Genomic DNA, 17,478 nt, shown 5'->3' with positions numbered 1-17,478 from the left:
GTGCCATCCTATCTCAGTAATCCACTTCACTCGTCATCTCCATCAACTCCCTTTGGTGTCTCTAAGTGTATGCTCATGATATAAATATACCAAGCTGCTGTTAAGCTCTTACTTACTCTGTCTCTCCCTAAGACAGTCATCTTTCACAAAACAGATAAACAAGCCTTCCACTCGGGAGGTGTATATAACTTACTGGTGAGGTATTCCCTCCCCTTCACCTGCATGAGTCATAATTTTTTTAGTAATGGCAAAATAATTTGTTTTGAGCTTAAAAATGTCAAAACTGAATTTTCCTCAGATCAGTGACAACAGTCAAAAAGCCATTGCAAAGTATATTAGGTAAAGATTATGATTTTATTACAGTAATAATTTTGTTTCAAAGATAGGAGTCATTTTTTATCACATTTTCCCAGTGATGCTCATGCATCAATGGCACACACTTGATGCCAAGACTTGAATCGAGTTAAATTGTTAAGTGGATTAGAAACAAATGCTATTAGGGCAGAATTCTTCCATTAGACAGGGAAGTCAGGAACATTGTTCTATAAGTTTCTCAGGTTCATTTATTGATAATATATGGAAGATATCTAAGCCACTGCAGCTTTGTGACCCCTGACACGTCTCACTACAAGCTGACAGCAACTGTTATACCCCACGTAACAGAAATCCCCACAGCAATAACACCACAGCCACCTAAAATAGAAAATACACAATCATCACTTTCTCTTCAGCTGATGAAGGCAGTACCTTAACCCTGGAGTTAAAAGTCAGTCTGTCAGAACAAAGGTTAGTGACCCCAAATCCCCCCACCATCTCTTCTCCTAAACTTGTCATTCCTTCATCCTCCTCTCCTACATCCATTCCTCTTGACCACCCTGCCCCATAGTGCTAAAGAGTTTCTCTCTGCATCTTCAACACATGCAATAAATCAATGTGAGCTGAGTGGCTGTAGAAATAGTGTGAGTCTGATTGATTTCTTATGTTAGCACATTATAGGAGCCTGTGAGGGGGCTGCCAGATTTCATTCCCCAAGTGAGAGAGGCTGTGCGAGAGAGAAAATAAGTTCAAAGTATGGTGGGAATTAAAGAAAGACACTGTTAGCTAAAGAACAATTTTCAAGACTTGTCTGTGATTATATGACAATTATGCTACAGTCTAGTCGCAAATTAAGGGTTGTCAAAAAAAGAAATAGACTCTCAGTTTTATTCTTTACTTTTCGCTGCTTTTTCTCCAAACCCTACATCTTTTATAAAAACACCAGACTTCAAACTTTTCTGTTAGATATGTGACAGAAAAGTTTAGCCGGCTTCCCTGGAGCATTTAAGAGCTGGGTGTCTCAGCTCCTGCTCCTTCTCTCCATTCACCCAACTCCATGGTATTTGTTTGCGTTGGCTTTCATTTCATTTTATCAACTGATAAAACACATCAGCACACCTCATGGAGTACTATAGTTTTCTATTAAATGTGGTTAATACATTGTTAAATTCTGGTGCAAGTAGTGTCTTTTCCATTATTTGTCATGGCCCTTTAGTTGTACTGTGACAAATTTGGGGGCTCATCTGGGATTTGAACCTGGAGCCTCTCCAAAAATGTTGGCGGATGAATGTTAGGTATGTGTTGTTTAGTGTAAAACCTAAAGCAACCAGGCCAAAAGCCGCCCAACCAATAACATGATGCCACCAGTTCAGAGGTCCCAGGTTCAAATCCTGGACGAGCCCCCAAATTTGTCACAGTTAGTCAAGTGCCATGACAAATAATAGGAGAGAAATGACTTAAACCAAAATTTACCTTTTTATTAACCAAATAAAGTAGACAAACATCGTGCTTCATGAGGTGTGCTAATCAGCGTTTTCATCGTAACACTAGTTGGATGGGTGATTGAATGTTAAATATATATGGCTTTGGATGTTGTGATAACCTTAAACAACCAGGCCAAAGCCCACAAAACAAATAATATGGTGTTGGGTGAATGGAGAGATGGAGCAAAAGCTGAGACACCAAGCTCTTAAATGCTCTGGGAAGACTGGCCAGGTGTTTCCTGTTGTACTGATTAACTCTGCCTACCAGACAACACAAATGAACAAACAGCCGTAGCACATCATGCCCTGACCAAGACAGAGGGCTGTCACAGATCCAGTCCAGTTCCGTCGCGTGTAAACTTAATTCATTAGTGATTCTGTAAGGAAACTTTAAATAAAGGTGGCAGACAAATGGCTGAGACACTGCTGTGCTGACAGACTTTCTAAAGGCTTTTACAATATCACACAAACCTAGACTGGAAGCACTTGTACCTGATAATCTGACAGCTTGTCTGGAAATTGTCAATTTAAGAGCAAGGTCAAGATGAAAGTAAAAAGAAACTTTTACAAGTGTATAGATTTTAAATTGTGCTTTTACATGCCATCCATGAGACACAAAAATAGATGAATGAAATTAAATAATACTAAAAACACAAGGATAGGGGGATATAGAGGGCAGATAATGCTCAGAGAGAATGCAAAGATAGTCTTAAGATTCTGTTTTGAACTGTTTGATAGTCAGGGACTGAATGCTGCAGTGTTTGGGCCATACATCTTCTAAGTCCTTGGATAAAATAACAAGCACTCCAGCAGAATAACAAAACTAAGACATCAGTTTCAGCAGAGAATAATAAAATCCCCTCTGGCACAATTTAAACAAAACACTAACATTAAAAGCCTGAAAACTATTTATACTATTTCCTGTATGGATGTTGTATTAGATTGCAATTATTCTACAGGTGGCTATCAAGTCTACGCCAATACACACTGTGAGAGCCAAGTCAGACAAAATGCCAGTAAAGGACACTGCTTGCCTTTCACACAACAAGAAAATACAAAACCTCTGCCCAGCTGGTTGTTTTTATGCATCATAGAGTTGAATTAATTTTTATGAAGTCATGGTTTCTCAAAGACAAACTGTAACATTTATGGTGAGATCTCAACAGTTCATCCCATATGACCAAGGTTATGAGCAAATATGTGCAGAGTCAGTCTGCAGATATTTGCTCATGAAAGCTCATAAAAGTGGTACTTTCCTTTACTACTGTGTTACCAAGGTAAAGGTAAAGGTAACATGGTAAACTTTACACACAGAGAAGATTATCAGCAAACTATCAGCTTAACTCGTGTTTACCTTTGCCACACAGATGTCTCACTTTAACCAGGTTGGATCACCAAGGTCATCCCAGCGCTATTCTCGACCGGGTTAACTTCAGAGGATCAGACCAGCAGCTCACTACTGATTAAATTACAGTCATCATTCCCACAGGACTGACAGGAAGACCATCGGAAATATTTGCAGATCAGATTTTAAATGTCAAATCATAATTTGTGTGTAACTATAACACCATTTTCCCGGTGCTTTGTTCATAATTATCATAATGAAGTTTGCAATTATGTACTTCTACCTCTTTCACATGAAAATGGTTTTTGCTGAATAGGTAAATCTAAATCTAACACAGCCTGCTCTGTGATGTTAGTTATTCAGAGCACCTAATGCTAGGCTCAGTGAAGCCAGATCAACCAAAGTGAGTCAGTCCAAGATGAACTTGCTGGTCCATGCTAAGCATTAACATTACAAGCTTATTACGGACTACAGACTCCATGTCAAAATGTATTGCATGTGATATTGAGTATTAGGAATATTGTAGAATGCTATGCCTATTATCTGCTGTTTCCTGGATATTTGTGTCCATTCACGAGCTGCTTTAGCTACCGAGCTTTAGATGTGTACATTTTACTGTAGCTGGTTTTCCTGTAATGTTTTGCATTACTAAAGAGTCTGTGTGTCCGGTTTCATGCACAGTAGGTGTCTGCATGAGTGAGTGTTTGTTTCTCTGAGGAATATGTCGTTCTGTTGATGCCAAATTCCACAGCATCAGCAGAACGAGTGGTCTGCAGTACTAAACATTTCCATATCCAATCACATTCAGGATATAGTATTGCAGAGACGTGCAGAATTTCACCAAAGGAGACAAGACAAACCACATATAATAATTATGCTCTTGTCTAGTGAAGCCATACGAGGGGCTCAAAAACTGCTCTGAAATGAGATGTAAGTTGACATAAAGCATAATGGTTTTCTTTTTGGTGATTAAAAAAATGCAAGGTAGATGATGTATGACAAAGCCCATTTCAGCAGCTCTGTGTCTGTGTGATTTTTTTTTTAAATGGGCTGAGAACAATAATATGTTTCTTCCCAAAGATATAGTAAATCCAGCTATGTGGGCTAGGGAGGGATTTTTAAAAAAAACAAAACGCAACAACAATCATTCTCCTACATTTTTTTTGACAGATTTAATGTTTGAATCACTTAAAAGGAGGGTTTTGGAATAACAACAAGCCATGGGAGTGAGGCCTACAATCCTCATTTATTCAAATGTGCCACTTTCCCCCAGCACATCTGAATAATGGCACACAGTCTGCCAGATTGAATTTTTGATGATGAATAAATAATGGATGTTAGTGGATAAGTCTGTTAATACATTAGCCATGAGTTTGTCATAACTGTTTAATTGGATAGCTGCAATAAATACATTTCTGCATACCCCCCTGCCTCCCTCTGTGTCTGATTAGTCCTGGATAGATTTCATGGATCAAATCTATTTTATTTATTTATTTTTTATTCCTCTCCTAAAACTGTTCTCACTTCCAATACCTTTTGGGATACTCATATCACTCACCTAACCTCTCTCTTGGTGTTTTCTTCATATCCTACTAATCACAAACGTAAAACATAACTGACTTAAAATATAGTTAGCGGGAACTCTTCTACTATTAATGACTGATACCAAAGATGCTTTACTGCTTGCGGTCAGTGCCATCCTTGCAGAAAATGTGATGTACATTTTAAAGGAAGGGATTGGGCTTGGTTTGGTGCAGGATCTAATTAATTCTCATTTCTTATTATCTTGTAAAAGCCGGTCCTTGAAACTAAAAAAAAAAAAAAAAATCGGTGGCTATTAACCATCCACTGAGTGTGTTTTTTCTGACACATTTAACTGAATGGATAAGGAATTACATTTCCAAGCCAATTCATAAGTCAAGAATACTACCTAATTAGAACAAGGTTTTCTTAGCCTCCATCCTTGTTGTCAATTAATGCTGCTATTAACCTTGAGACATCTGATGGCGCATGGCCCATAATGACGCTATTATGTTTCCTCCGTTAGCCTAAGCAAGTCATCAGCAGGTAAATATATGAAGCTGGTTTGCTGTGGAATTGCCTTTACTTGGCTCAGAGAAGAACCAATAATGTGATTTTGGAGAGATGGCTGCACGAGAGAGAGCAAAGTATCTCGATCACGTGTGCTCTGGCAGTAAAAAGAGGCCCCCAGTACACAAGTACAGGAACAGATGACACTCTTTAGCATTACTATTTTAAAAATCAGCTGTGGCTTGCTCCGAGGCATTCTCCATATTCAGCTTAGTTTATGTTAAGACTGCATTATCATCCTCTTACCCCCTGCTCTCCTATGCTTTTTCTGCTCCAGGTCCAGTGGCCAGCAGATGGATTTCTTGATTAAACTTCCCTGTATATCATAAATTATTTACTAGATTTTCAAATGAATTCGCTCAATTAATTCACTGTTCAGGCTTCATTTTTAGTTTGATGCATCAGAAAGGAAAAATGCGTAGGTGACTTGTTTTGTGTGCTTCCATGTGTGATGATATTTAATAGTTGATTAATGATGAGGGAGCATCAAGACAAAAAAAAGCCCATTATGTGGTGTTGTGGAGCGATGTATGTTCGCTTAAAAGAAGGATCCTAATCTCACATCTCTATTTTATCAAGACGCTAGCGTGACATGAACAGAGCTCTTTAACTCTTACATTGAAATCGCCAGGAGGAAATTGGACATTTCTCACTGCAGATATAAAGATAGGGTCCAATCTGTCAGGGAAACGAGCCCGGCTAGTTGTCCTCTGCGATGACTGAACTCTGTAATACATGCACACGCTGCATCGCTCTCATCCCTCACCCCACCGCTCGTTTCACATCTAGCCCACTCTTTTCCTCCCATCTCCACACACCTCTCATCTGCCTCGCTCTGCTGCCTCTCACAGGTGATTGCCAATGCATTTTTAATGCTGAATTAGCAGGGAGGTGAATGATCAGCTGCATATTAGTGATATTATAGTCTCTTGGAATAAAATAAAACATTTTCTTTCCTTTAAAGTGTTCCTTTTTTAATCTTCATGACTTTTTTTGCAACATATGCTGCAGGACCAGCAAAGGTCCAACAGATGTACTTTTCATGTCCTTCCCTGCCTGCTTTCCTCTCCCCCCAAGTCTTTTCCTGGACTCTTAGCTCTTCTACTGTAAAACCCTACCCATCAGGTCAGCTTGTTGACAGGTCTGTCAATACGTGCTCTGGCTGGTAGAGAGTAACCTTGGCCTCTTTCTTAATGCTCGCATTTACTTTTTCTCACAACTGTTCAAAAACATACAACAGGCCACCACCATCATCATCATCATGTACACACGTTGTGTTTGCCCACACACATTTAAGGACATGCAAGTACACTGAGTCACGTGCACCTTCGGGCATACACACTTGACCCAAAGCGTATGTAGTGCACAAAATCAACATAATCACCAGAACCATGAATCAATTAGGTACAGTTATTCCCTATTACAGCTGTTTTCCTGAATGCGAGTGAGCCCTTGGTGATGCTTTGGGGCATCTGCAATGAGCCTTGTAACTGATCCAAGAGTTGACTGTGTGGAAAAAGACTGCGTTCCCTCCCCAAAAGCAATGTGTGGTATATCTGATAACAACCCTTTGTTGATTATACGTGGGATTTTGAGCAGCTGGAATATATCTGCGTCATCTTGCAAAGGTACATGTGCCCCCAGCTAGCCCGCTGTCTACGCAACACTGATCTGGGACTGTCTATGATTCATTCGCTCCAACCCTCCTGTGTCATTTTTACTCCACTTTGGGTTACTCTTTTGTTTCTTTACTCTAGGTCTTGTTTTCATTCTTCTTCATCAAATTCTGTTTTCATTTGTGTTCCTGTCCTTCCTGGATAATGGCTCTTTTTTCTCCGAAGGCCTCGTTGGCCAGCTTGCAGCACTAGAGATCTGAAAGTCTGCACATTCATGTGAATAAGAAATATATACACTGAGAAAGTGAGAAAAAATATAGAAATAAGGGGTGAAAAGCACACAGGAAAGCAGTTCCCATGTTTAACCTTCAGATGAGCAAAGGCCTATCTTCATAGAGCTACGCATCCCAGCATACATTTCTATTCTGAATATCCACTAGCTCACCAATATTGTGGATCTGTAGTCTTGTTTGAAAAATGGTGCAGGCATTCCAGATGTGACCTGTTTTATGTCCTTTTTGAATATCGCCTAGATGCCCCTCCTGGACTTTTTACCAACAAGCAGTTTGTTTACAAAAACGTCGTATTAGAACAAAAGATGACAGAAATACTTATAAAAAGAGTAGGAAACATGAGAACATTAAACACAATCATGAGACAGACTCATAATCTTAATCCTACCATGAACTAGCCAAATTACAATTTAACCATAGGGTTGTATTTGTGTATTATCTATTTGTCAGTATATTGGTACTGGCATTTACAACAGTGGAAAATTGAAAATTAATTACACAGTTATCCATCAGAAGGCGCTCTGCAACTTCTCTGTTTTCAACACCACAAAAATAACAACAAGCTAATGCTAGCAGACTATAAGACATGAGTGATATACGACTTGTCATGACAACAAAAAAAGATGATCTTTATGTCATTATTGTAAGAACTTAATACACATAACTAGGGATGGGTACCGGTGTCCGGTGCCATGATGGCACCGGTTCTGACATAAACGGTAGTAACCAGACCGAAAAGCAGCGCACATTTTGGTGCTTTATTTAGGTGCTTTTTTTTTCCTGAGCTGTGATACACTTTAGATTCTAGCCAATCATTTTACGTTTCTGAGGATAGTAGGCGGGTCCAGGTACGTACGTTCTTTTAGAGCAGAGCTACAGATTAAAAATGCCCAAGGCCAAGCGGTCAAAAGTCTGGCTGTACTTGACAGCAAAATATGCAAACTCAGCAGCCTGCAACAAGTGCTTTAAGCTGATACTGTGATACTGTGCAAAGAGGTAACACCTCGAATCTGATGAAACACCTGGCGACGCATAGCGTTTTTTTAAAAGCTGAAAAATGCGCGTATTTGATAGCTTGCTGCGAGACCTCACACTGAGCACATCTACTGCGGGTGTGATGCCTGTTATCGGACCCGGAGTTAGCAACATCCCCCAAAAACCCGAAGAGAGTCCTGGCCCCTAGCCCTGCCAGTGTAGCAGAAATGATGACGGATGATGATGGCAGCAGCAGCCGTTCTTCTCTGCGTGAGTAGCTTAATGTTGTTTGTGTGTAATTTACGTTGAGTAGGCTAACCACGTTATTACATTAATGCATGTAAGGTGAACTAGCAAACACCGTCGTAGTTACATGCGGCTGTCTTCTTGTTTGATGGCAGATACTCCCTTCACCCTGGCCAAAAAGGCTAAAATGACCAAAGAAAAAGTGGAAAACAGCTAAACATGAGAGGTTTTTGGACAAAGTTTGTGTTTTTTCCATTGTTTAAGCACTGCTTCCAGCCCAGAGTGATGCCATAAATCCCCTATAGCTGCAGAAAAGGCTAACATTGTTATCTTTTTACAAAAAAACAGCTGAACATGAGAGGTTTTTGGACCAATTTTGTGTTCTCCATTCTTTAAGCACCAGTTTGAGCACCGGTTTGAGCACCGTTTAAGCACCGGCACCGTTTGAAAAGTACCGGTTTGGCACCGGTATCGGATAAAACCTAAACGATACCCATCCCTACACATAAACCAATATTTTGAAAAAATACAGCCTATGTATTGGATTTTGAAAACTCCAAATATGGGAGTGGTTCTTATATAGTGCCATTTGAGTACTTAAGCGCTTAAGTGGCTTTATACAATATGTCTCATCTGCATAAGTACTTCCTATCCAGTATTCGGACACACATTCAGAGTCCGATGAACGCATCAGGATCAGCTCGGGGTTCAGATTGGATTGGATTCTGGTTCTTCAGGGACTGAACCACCAACATTCTACATTGAAATACATACATAAATATATTTTTTTATTCAATTAAAAAAAATAACTCAACATATTAAGACTATCTGTTTACAACCATTTTGTAACTAAAAAAGTTGGAAATATTAAAAAAATATAAAAAAACAACATGCATCTGCTTTTTATTTCCATAGCAATTTGGTAACCAATATTTTGGCCACCTCTGGCCTCATTGCTCATTATGACCCTTCAGTATTTTGCAGCTGAACAGTGACCATTTCTATTGCTGTAACCATGGAGTGTGCTGGGATGCTACACAAAAGGGCTCTGTCTGTGTCGGAAACCTAAACAAAACTGCATGCCGCTCCATTACGACACTCAATCACTTTCTATGAGAAAGCACTCTTCACTTATATAACAACTTGACAGTAATGGCTCATTACCTCTTTGATCCACCAACACACAGGGTCCTCTCACACATTCATACCTTCATTCTAACAATAGTCCTACACTCCTGTGAACCACTTAGGCTTTGAACCCACAATTCAACAATACTAAAACAATGGAAAGCATCTATAGCGCATGGATGTGTTTATAGCTGGAAGGAAGCTGATATTGCACCGATACAAAGAATAAAAACAGAGAGAGGCAATTAGAAAAGCATTTGTGTGAGAAGAGACGTACCCACAGGAAGATGAGAAACAGCAAAAAATTAAGGCTTTGAAATTCATTATAGTACACGCGCCAGTTTATAGGGGATGTTGCTATGAAGAGCAAAGTGAAATCAGTGACACCGAGGGACTGTTTTTGTTTTCTTCTTGATAAATAGAGTTACTATATCTATTCTGTCCCCCTCCCCCAACTAAGTTTGAAAGGATTGATAAAAGTAAGTCATCACACAAGAGAAACATGCATAGACCCTCGCATGAAAATGTCAAACTATAAGTACTTTCATGTACTGTACAGTTCTTAACACAGCCTAATTTGAGATGTTTACAGTACAGACAAAAGCGCCCACATGTAAAGACAGAGAAAGCAACTTCCACATTATCATTGTAATTGATGCGCTGAAGTTGACTGAAAGCAGAATGTGTAGCTATTATTGTATCCGTATCGGTGATGTGACAAATACACGAAGCCCTTTGGTGTCAGGTGCTTCCTCGATGCCAAGCCAGAGCAAGGCAGGGGAGACCAAGGCCGAGGTTGTTAGAGCTGTAGTCCTGCCACAGCAAGACCCCCCACAGGGAAATCACAGGCCCAGTGATCCAGGGAAGTCTCTCTGCTCTGTTTTGCTCCAGTCCACATGGCCTCCTATACCTCTGGCCAGCTCAGCAGGTTCATTATTTCGACAAGGGTACCCACAGAAGCAGCAAGCCCACATCTGTCACGGAGACGGCACGCATTTACAATCTTCAGCCCTCAACATACTGTTATGCTGATGATTAAAGTATCATGGCATGGCTGTATAGAACATATACTTCACATGTGTCTGCTTCCAGTGTAGCGTTGTTATTAGGGCCGAACAATTAATCAAAGTCACGATATGAAAGGCCGCAATTTTCCAATCGCAAATGCTGCCCTATTAAACACAAATAAGCCGTAGCGAGTAAAAGTTTAAACTATGATGACAACTGCAAATTCTTTCTGTTACAGTTAATAAATGTTAAATCTTTGCATATCCTAGCTATCATCCTAGCTAGTATGCTAACTGTGGGCATGCCAGCAGTTTTAATTTGATCATTAATTAGCAGCGGGGAATGTAAGTACAGCCACGACTCTCTTTTAGTCATGTTTTTGGTCTTTACCAAATCCTTTGGGAAGTAGCTGACTTTTTACAGGCTGCACTCATCTATATTTTCACTCTTTTTCACTAATTATGGCTTTTGGTTTAAAAGGCTCTACAGAGAAGAGGAGATTAATAATTCTCTGTATTGATCGCTATGTGGGAAAGGTTTTGCTGCCATTTCACGCATTCTTTATATGGAAAAAAAGAATAATTACCATTTTTGTACAGTGATCATGGCAATTTCATGTGTTTGTTTGTCGAGTGTAAATGGCTTCTCAGTTGTACGCACATTACTGTTTTGAACTCGTCACATGAACGCTATAAATCGGGACCTGAACGATTCAGAGCTGCAAAGAAGCGTGCTTTGTGATTGCAGATATCAAGATTACCATCAGTTGCCTCTTAACAGCTGCTTGTCGTTATTATCATGGAGTAGCCACTCTGCAATCGTGTTGTGCTGTTATCCAGAAATCTAAAGGCACTTTGGAACTTCTTCATTATGTTTGAATGCTACTGAGCAATATCAAGGATGAGACTACTGTTGATTGGCACACCCCCTCCCATTGACCAGAAGATATTGCACGTTTCCCTTCCATTAAAAACTGAGGTTAAGGTGCTTAAAAAATACATATGATACATATTCCATTAGTACATGAGCAAGATTACTTAGTGATTGCACTCACTTCAGGGCACTTCAGTTTAATGTACAGGACGGAAATAAAATAATCACACAGTTACTTAGAAATAAAAAAATTTCCACTATTGCTGTAGGCGTAAATCAGTGTGTGCATGAAGTGCTACAGAGCCTGACTCTTGTGCCACAGTTGCGTGTGGGTACAACATCTAATTAAGTGAGTTAGTGCAGTTTGATAAATACCAGCAGAGGTGTCGACATAATTTGTGATATGGGTTGCTGCTGAGTCTGTTTTTGATACTTGTGTGTGATAAACATAGTGTGTGTGTGCACATATCTTTGCATGTATGTGTTGCACATCCTCCTCCTTCATATAGCTTTCCTTCATGATGTTTTGGAGATAGATAGACTTCCTAACTATTGTTACACGCTTTGCTGACTCATTGATTCCATTTCTTGACTTTGATCAGTTTGTGTTGGTTGTGGTTCTAAAGTGAAGCTTAGGGTGTAAGAGCTGACAAACTGTCAGATATATTCCATGGTTTTCTAGTCATAAACAAAAAGGTTTTTTTCCTCAATGCTTTGGAAAGTTTAGAGAATGTTATTGATTATCTCCAGCCCAAGTGGGCAACCCCACTGGGCTTATCTCCCTTTAAAGTTGTACTGTGTGCGTGTTTCTGCATCATGTGTGGTAAAGATGAGAAATATACAGACGTATCCTATGTGCAGTACATTTATATATACCATAGGTGTTAGCACATGTGTATGCACTTATATCACACTATGAAATTTAAAAAGAAAATGCCCCTTAACCTGCTATAAGAATCACATCACAGTAACTAATATACAAATCTATAAATCTGATATAGAAAGGGAGTTTTTCCTTCCCACTGTTGCCAACGTGCTTGCTCATGGGGGTGCATATGATTGTTGGGTCTTTCTTTGTGTGTATTATTTTAGGGTCTACTTTACAATATAAAGCACCTTGCTGTGACTGTTGCTGTGATTTGGCTCTGTATAAATAAAATTGAATTGAATAGAATAGCTAACCTTTCAAAAGAAGACCTACAGGACAATGGGGTTTCTGTACAGAACAAAACCTTTCTTATTCCAGTGTTGAATTACAAAAATATAAAACTGATACATAACTTAAAACAGAGAGTTGATGAATCACAATTTCATCAATTCATTCCAGCCATGTAAGCAAACAGGTTAACGATTCAGGCGAGCGGCTTTCATCGGAGCGTGAGAGAAAATGGAGGTTAAATCCTAACAGTTAAGCAGGTCATTGGCTTCAGGAGTCACATGATAATTCACTTCCTTGTCCTTTGGATACCTTTTTGATATTATGTAAATGACTGAAAACAAGTTCTGTTTTCCTATAATCATCATCCAGTCCTTTGGGCTTTCATCATTTGGACTGCATGCGACCAAAAGCTCTTACTCTGGGGATGTGTATTCATTCCAAAGCAACCTGCTCTTATCATATTTTGTTTTTGTTTTTCTGTTGGTTTTTTTGCCTTGACTTTTCTCAGCTCTGACTTTTTTCATCAAAAAAGCCTAATATGAATGCTCCGCTATTGAAATTCTCCCAAGTTAATAGCACATCCAACCATGTGGCCACAGTCACACAGTTGCTTTGTATCTGGCGAAGATTTCAAAGCCGGTTTTTAAGTCGCACTTGAATCTCCGCTTTACTCTAAATGGCACCCATCTGTTACAAAAGGGCACAGATGACAGCCCACCTACAGCAATGACTCAAATATGCAGAGTTACCAGACAAATACCAGGCGATGTTTTGTAATATCAAGACAAACAGAGACCGCAAGAGATCTCTATTACCTGATCCCTCCCCACTGGGTCTGAAATGACTGTGTCAATAGCACGAGACTGGAGATAAAAGATTGGTATTACTGCTAAAGATTGCAGGGAGAGACTGGCTGACAGAAAAAGAGGGATGGGGTGGGGGTGGCAGAGAGAATGGCTATGTCTGCCTGTGTGTGATAGTAACATAACAAGTGCCGAAGAAAGAGACAGATTGATGTAGGGAGGAGTGGGACAGATTGGAGCATTAGGCATTCTTATTTCCCACAACATCTCCTCTCACCCAGTGTTGAAGTTATGGATAACATTCGGCTTTTTCACAATATTAGAGTCATTCAGATTTTTCTTTTTTAAATCTAAACATGACTCTTCACTTTTCATTCATTCATCAACAACACCCCCCCCCCCCCCCCCCCCCCCCAACCTCAGTTTAGTTTACTGATCAGACACAGAGAGGCTAGCATTGCAGAACACACACACACACACACACACACACACACTCAACACATTAAAACCCAGGGCAGGCTATCTGGTGTTCACGTGACCTTTAAGTGCTTATAAAATAGACAGGGGAGCTTGTAGGCAATAAAACGCTGGCCTCGACTTCACTTATAAGCAGGTTACATGAAGATCTGCCAGCTGTAACATACAACACATTAAACTCATCTCGGTATCAGTCCATACTCATGCAGCAAGACTCAAACACAGGCCCACAGTGCCACCATGCAAGTGACTCTGACTGAGCCCTGAAATCTACAGGAGAGCAGCAAGCCACACATCCAACACCTAAGCAGTATTAGAAATGTGCCAAAGTCGAGCGTCTTTCTAACAATTGGAATGGCACCATTCGCAATTCACAGTACAAAAAACATAACAAAAACATTCTAAAAACACATATTATTGATTAGTCTCACTGGGATAATAATGTTGTCGTATATTTTAAAAAAAATCTATTGTGCGATTTATGTGAGCTGATTTCCTTTGAAACAAATCAAAGGTGCGTCAGCAATGGAAAGGTCGCCAAACTGCAGGCTCACGTCAGATTTGCTCTTACTGTCTCAGATTTCTCTGAGGAACTTTTCAGCACTTTCACATTTCTTATTAAAAGCCATCTACATTTTTAGAAACAAGGAAAGGAAAACGTGTGTTTTCTCCTTTCTGTGTGTTTTGCAAAGGCCACAAGCTGCATCAGTGCCCCGAAATCCGATCCCTTGTTCCCGAGGAGACCTTTCTCTCTCTCGCCTCCTCTCTCTGTCTCTTTCTCTCTCTCTCATTGGCTGTCAATAACCCTCTACTGACCTTGTGAAAACACATTGACTATTCCCCAAAGTAAGCCTTTCGTGCATGCAACACCATACACGTCCGACCCTGTCCCAGTTCACCTGAGCGGGAGACAGGCTGAACTCAAGACTGTCGGGAGGATGTCTGTGCGCCAAGTTTCGGCATTTTCAACAAGACAAACGGGATTTTCAGACAAGCGAGCAGCTTGCAGCCCGAAGTAATCTGACAATATGTGGTGAGGATGCAGCCGAGATGCGCAATTATCTCCTGCAGTGATTTTCACCTATTCCCCTTAATTAATGTATTTCTAAGTAGGGCTAACTAACACGTTCGCGCGCTGTGACACATTAAAATAAAAAAATAAATAAAAAGTAGCCGTGGGGACCGTGTGATCCGCGGGTGGGTTGAAACATTATGACAGGAACAGAAGTGCTAAAGCTCGGGGAGTCGGGAATAACAGCTCATCTGCAGCTTCTGTCTCTACAGTGCAGTGATTCGCCCGAGAGGCACATCACCAAATTCAGCGTGGTAACACTGCAGCAAGCAGATGCACCACTCCTCATAATAATAATAATAATAATAATAATAATAATAATAATAATAATAATAATAATAATAATAATAATAGTAATTTAAAAAAGCCCACAGATCGAGTGGAGAATGTGCGGAACATACCTGGTTTTTATGCCGAGTTCCATCTTCGAGTTCAGAAGAGCTGTTCATGATTCCCCATCGGTCATTTACCATCACACGAAGAATCGGCGCATCGAATCCGCCTGTGTTTCGGGGCGGCAGGGAATAAGCCCACTCTTTTTAAGTCTTTACCTGCGATTCAGCCTACTCCATGAGAAAGAAAAATGGGGGTACTGGACGTAGAAAAACGGACAAGGCAAAAGTACTTATGTGGCACTTGCACACATTACGCACCAAGGGAACTTAGACTAAATTCCTCCAGACTTTCCTGCTTCTGTATCCAATATTCCAATTAGAAAGAGTTTTCTTCTATTACAATCGCCTGGAAATTAAAAACAGATTCACAAACGCGATTATTTTGCATTTAACAATTTTTTTTTTAAAAAGAGCAACCTCTCCCCCCCAAAATTTATCTTGATCAAGCACCAAGCGCAGTCCTTTTAGTCCACAAAAAGAAATCGACAAAAATCTTTGTTCGCTCAGATTGCTTGGTGCATTCTGACCTTTGCGTCCACCCACTCCCGTTATCCGGACACTTTGAGGCGCCAGGTTGGCCAAGACTGTTTCCACTTATCACTGAACAGGTAGAGAGAAGATGGGGAGAGAGTTGCAGAGCCGCCGCGTCCTTTCCACTTCTCCAGAAACCCTCCAATAACGGAGCCGCTGGACGGATACTCTTGCTCTTTTTCTTTTCTGCGCCAGGCTGATCTATCTGGGAATTTCACACAATGCCGTTGACAAGACGTGTTGCGGTGAGATTAGCGTGCTCCGCTTGCGAGCTCCGCACGGGGCGCTCCGTGCCTCCGACTGTCAATCAGCGCGTCCCTTCGGTACGTGCGGCGCGCTCCAGGGCAACGTTCCACCCCAGTATCGCCCTGCCCTCGATAGATGTGCCACCGCCTCACCGCCTACTGCTTCACTTCCACCTCAGCGCAAACCCTCCTATCCCGCTGCAACCCAAACAGAAGCAGATCATAGATTATATATATATATATTTCTAATGTGGAGACAACAGACTGTAGGCGGTTAAACACAATCCTGAGAACAGATTGCTGACGGAATCCTCCTTGTGGAAATCTAATAAAGGTTGCTTCATATTTCAGAGATTGTCACAGCACCCTTTGAACATTATTGCACCCAGTGTCTGACTGGATTTTAATGACTAGACGTAAGATTACCTAGGATTTCTAATTGGTGTGACAGCCGTTAGAAGTGTGTGTGTGTGTGTGGGGGGGGGGGGGGCTCTTTGGGAGTTAAAGGTAGAAGAACCTCAGTGAGGTATATAAAAAAAGAGGGAGATGAATCAGAATATTAAACTGAAGCTACTACCTCATTTATTTCACAGAAGTCAGACGACTAGAGCCCTTTCCTGGATTAACACAAGTTTGTGTTGTGTTTCAAGCTTAGTGGACATCAAATCCCAAACATAAAAATCCAGGCCAGTTTTTAAAAAAGGGGTGGCAAATTAAAAGAAAAACATACATACAGCGTCTCAGTTTGGTGTTGACATCACTACAGTTTGCATGCACGTCTGTACTGACTCTGCACTCGACCTGAGAGATTGAACTCAATTCATCCAAAGAGATTTGGACAGTTTCAATGATGGTTATGAGAAGCGCTGTTGGTTCAAAAGCTTCCACAGCTCCGGCCAGTGACTCAAACCATTCAGTGAACACTTTTGCCATAGGGAAGGGGGTACTGTCATCCTCAAATAGGCTACTCCCATGAGGGAAGAAATGTTTTGTCACAGAATAAAGGTGGCCACTCGGTACAGCTTTGCAGTGGTTTGCAGTGACACTTCCTGATGCCAGCAAAATTCCTCCCATACCATCACAGAGCCATTGGATCCTCTTGCTGCTAGGGTCAAGCCTTTATGTCCATGGGCATTCTCTTGGTGCATGACATGCATTCGCTCACACACTGAGAAGTTGGTGATGGATGACTCATCTCACCATATCACCTTCTCTTTGCATCTCTGCAGAACAATGCTGACTTCTAAAGTGTGCATTCATCTTAAAATTGAGTTTTTCCACTTAAAGCTCGGTATAAAAAAATTTCTCTGTATTTGAAGAATTTATTGACTAGTCTTGCTTGCAGTTTAATCACGCCACTGACATTTTCTAAGGTAGAGTTGATCCTCTGTTTTTCCATGCATATGGCACTAATGCACAAGT

The 17,478-nt window shown here is 40.6% G+C and overlaps 1 protein-coding gene across 2 annotated transcripts in view; it reads right to left on the bottom strand.

The window, feature by feature from the left end:
* The window catches only part of fibcd1b (fibrinogen C domain containing 1b), a 141,310-nt gene extending 125,087 nt beyond the window's left edge, over nucleotides 1-16,223 (bottom strand). For both annotated transcript variants that reach the window (XM_086301217.1, XM_086301218.1), the window contains exon 1: nucleotides 15,287-16,223. In XM_086301217.1, the coding sequence (XP_086157343.1) occupies nucleotides 15,287-15,358 (72 nt within the window). In that variant the 5' untranslated portion in view covers nucleotides 15,359-16,223. The remainder of the gene's footprint in view (nucleotides 1-15,286) is intronic.
* Between the last annotated feature and the right edge of the window lie 1,255 nt (nucleotides 16,224-17,478).

Source organism: Aulonocara sp. 'chitande type north' Nkhata Bay, linkage group LG7 (assembly GCF_057382095.1).
Source record: "Aulonocara sp. 'chitande type north' Nkhata Bay isolate Kocher_YH1m ecotype deep benthic linkage group LG7, A_spYH_male_GT1.1, whole genome shotgun sequence".
In the NCBI taxonomy this organism is placed as follows: Eukaryota; Metazoa; Chordata; class Actinopteri; order Cichliformes; family Cichlidae; genus Aulonocara; species Aulonocara sp. 'chitande type north' Nkhata Bay.
The sequence above is the reverse complement of the archived record's forward strand: the minus strand, read 5'-3'. Positions and strand labels throughout refer to the sequence as shown.